The sequence below is a fragment of the Leptonychotes weddellii genome, unplaced genomic scaffold (assembly GCF_054177405.1).
Source record: "Leptonychotes weddellii isolate Sample4059 unplaced genomic scaffold, ASM5417740v2 HiC_scaffold_63198, whole genome shotgun sequence".
Lineage (NCBI taxonomy): Eukaryota > Metazoa > Chordata > Mammalia > Carnivora > Phocidae > Leptonychotes > Leptonychotes weddellii.
The window spans coordinates 1-564 of NW_028031984.1; the positions used below are offsets into that span (position 1 = coordinate 1).

The following is a 564-nucleotide window of genomic DNA, read 5'->3' on the forward strand; positions in this document are numbered from 1 at the left end:
TCAGGGAAATCCAAATCAAAACCTCAACGAAGCTGGCCGGCACACCACCACGCATGTGTATCAACTACGAGGGTGGGTGCTGGGCAGGAGGCTTTTGACTAACAGCACAGGCACACCTGTTGGTGTCCCGATGGAGCAGCATGCTAGTCATCCCAACAGAAAAGCCAAAGAGGAAAGTAATGTTGTGCCTCTTTGTCGAGCCAAACCCTCCCCTAGCTTTACTAATGTTCAAGCAAGTTCCCCACCGGCCACTTTCCTAAACATCCAGAACACAAAGCTGCCCTCAGGAGTTGACCACAAGCCCAAAGAATGCCTGAGACTCCTAGAATGTATGTATGCCAATCTCCAGCTCCAGACCCAGCTCACCCAACAACAGATGGCTATTTTGGAAAATTTACAAGCATCCATGACACAGCTGGCTCCTGGGAAGGGAAGCAAGAACTCTTCTCTCCCAGCCTTATCCCGCAATCTGTTGTTAAATCACTTGCCCCAGCTCAGTAAATGAATTGTGGAACACACACAAAAAAAACCTCAATGAGATACCACCTCACACCAGTCAGAATG

The 564-nt window shown here is 48.9% G+C and overlaps 1 protein-coding gene across 1 annotated transcript; it reads left to right on the plus strand.

The window, feature by feature from the left end:
* The first annotated feature begins 118 nt into the window (after positions 1-118).
* Positions 119-509, plus strand: LOC102733796 (TSSK6-activating co-chaperone protein-like). The gene has a single exon (XM_006742765.2). It carries the CDS (start codon positions 131-133, stop codon positions 503-505), a length of 375 nt encoding a protein of 124 aa, XP_006742828.1. The 5' UTR covers positions 119-130; the 3' UTR covers positions 506-509.
* Positions 510-564: the final 55 nt, after the last annotated feature.

Excerpts from the sequence above, each read along its gene's own strand:
- LOC102733796 (XM_006742765.2), top strand. The coding sequence starts at position 131 with ATGGAGCAGCATGCTAGTCATCCCAACAGAAAAGCCAAAGAGGAAAGT.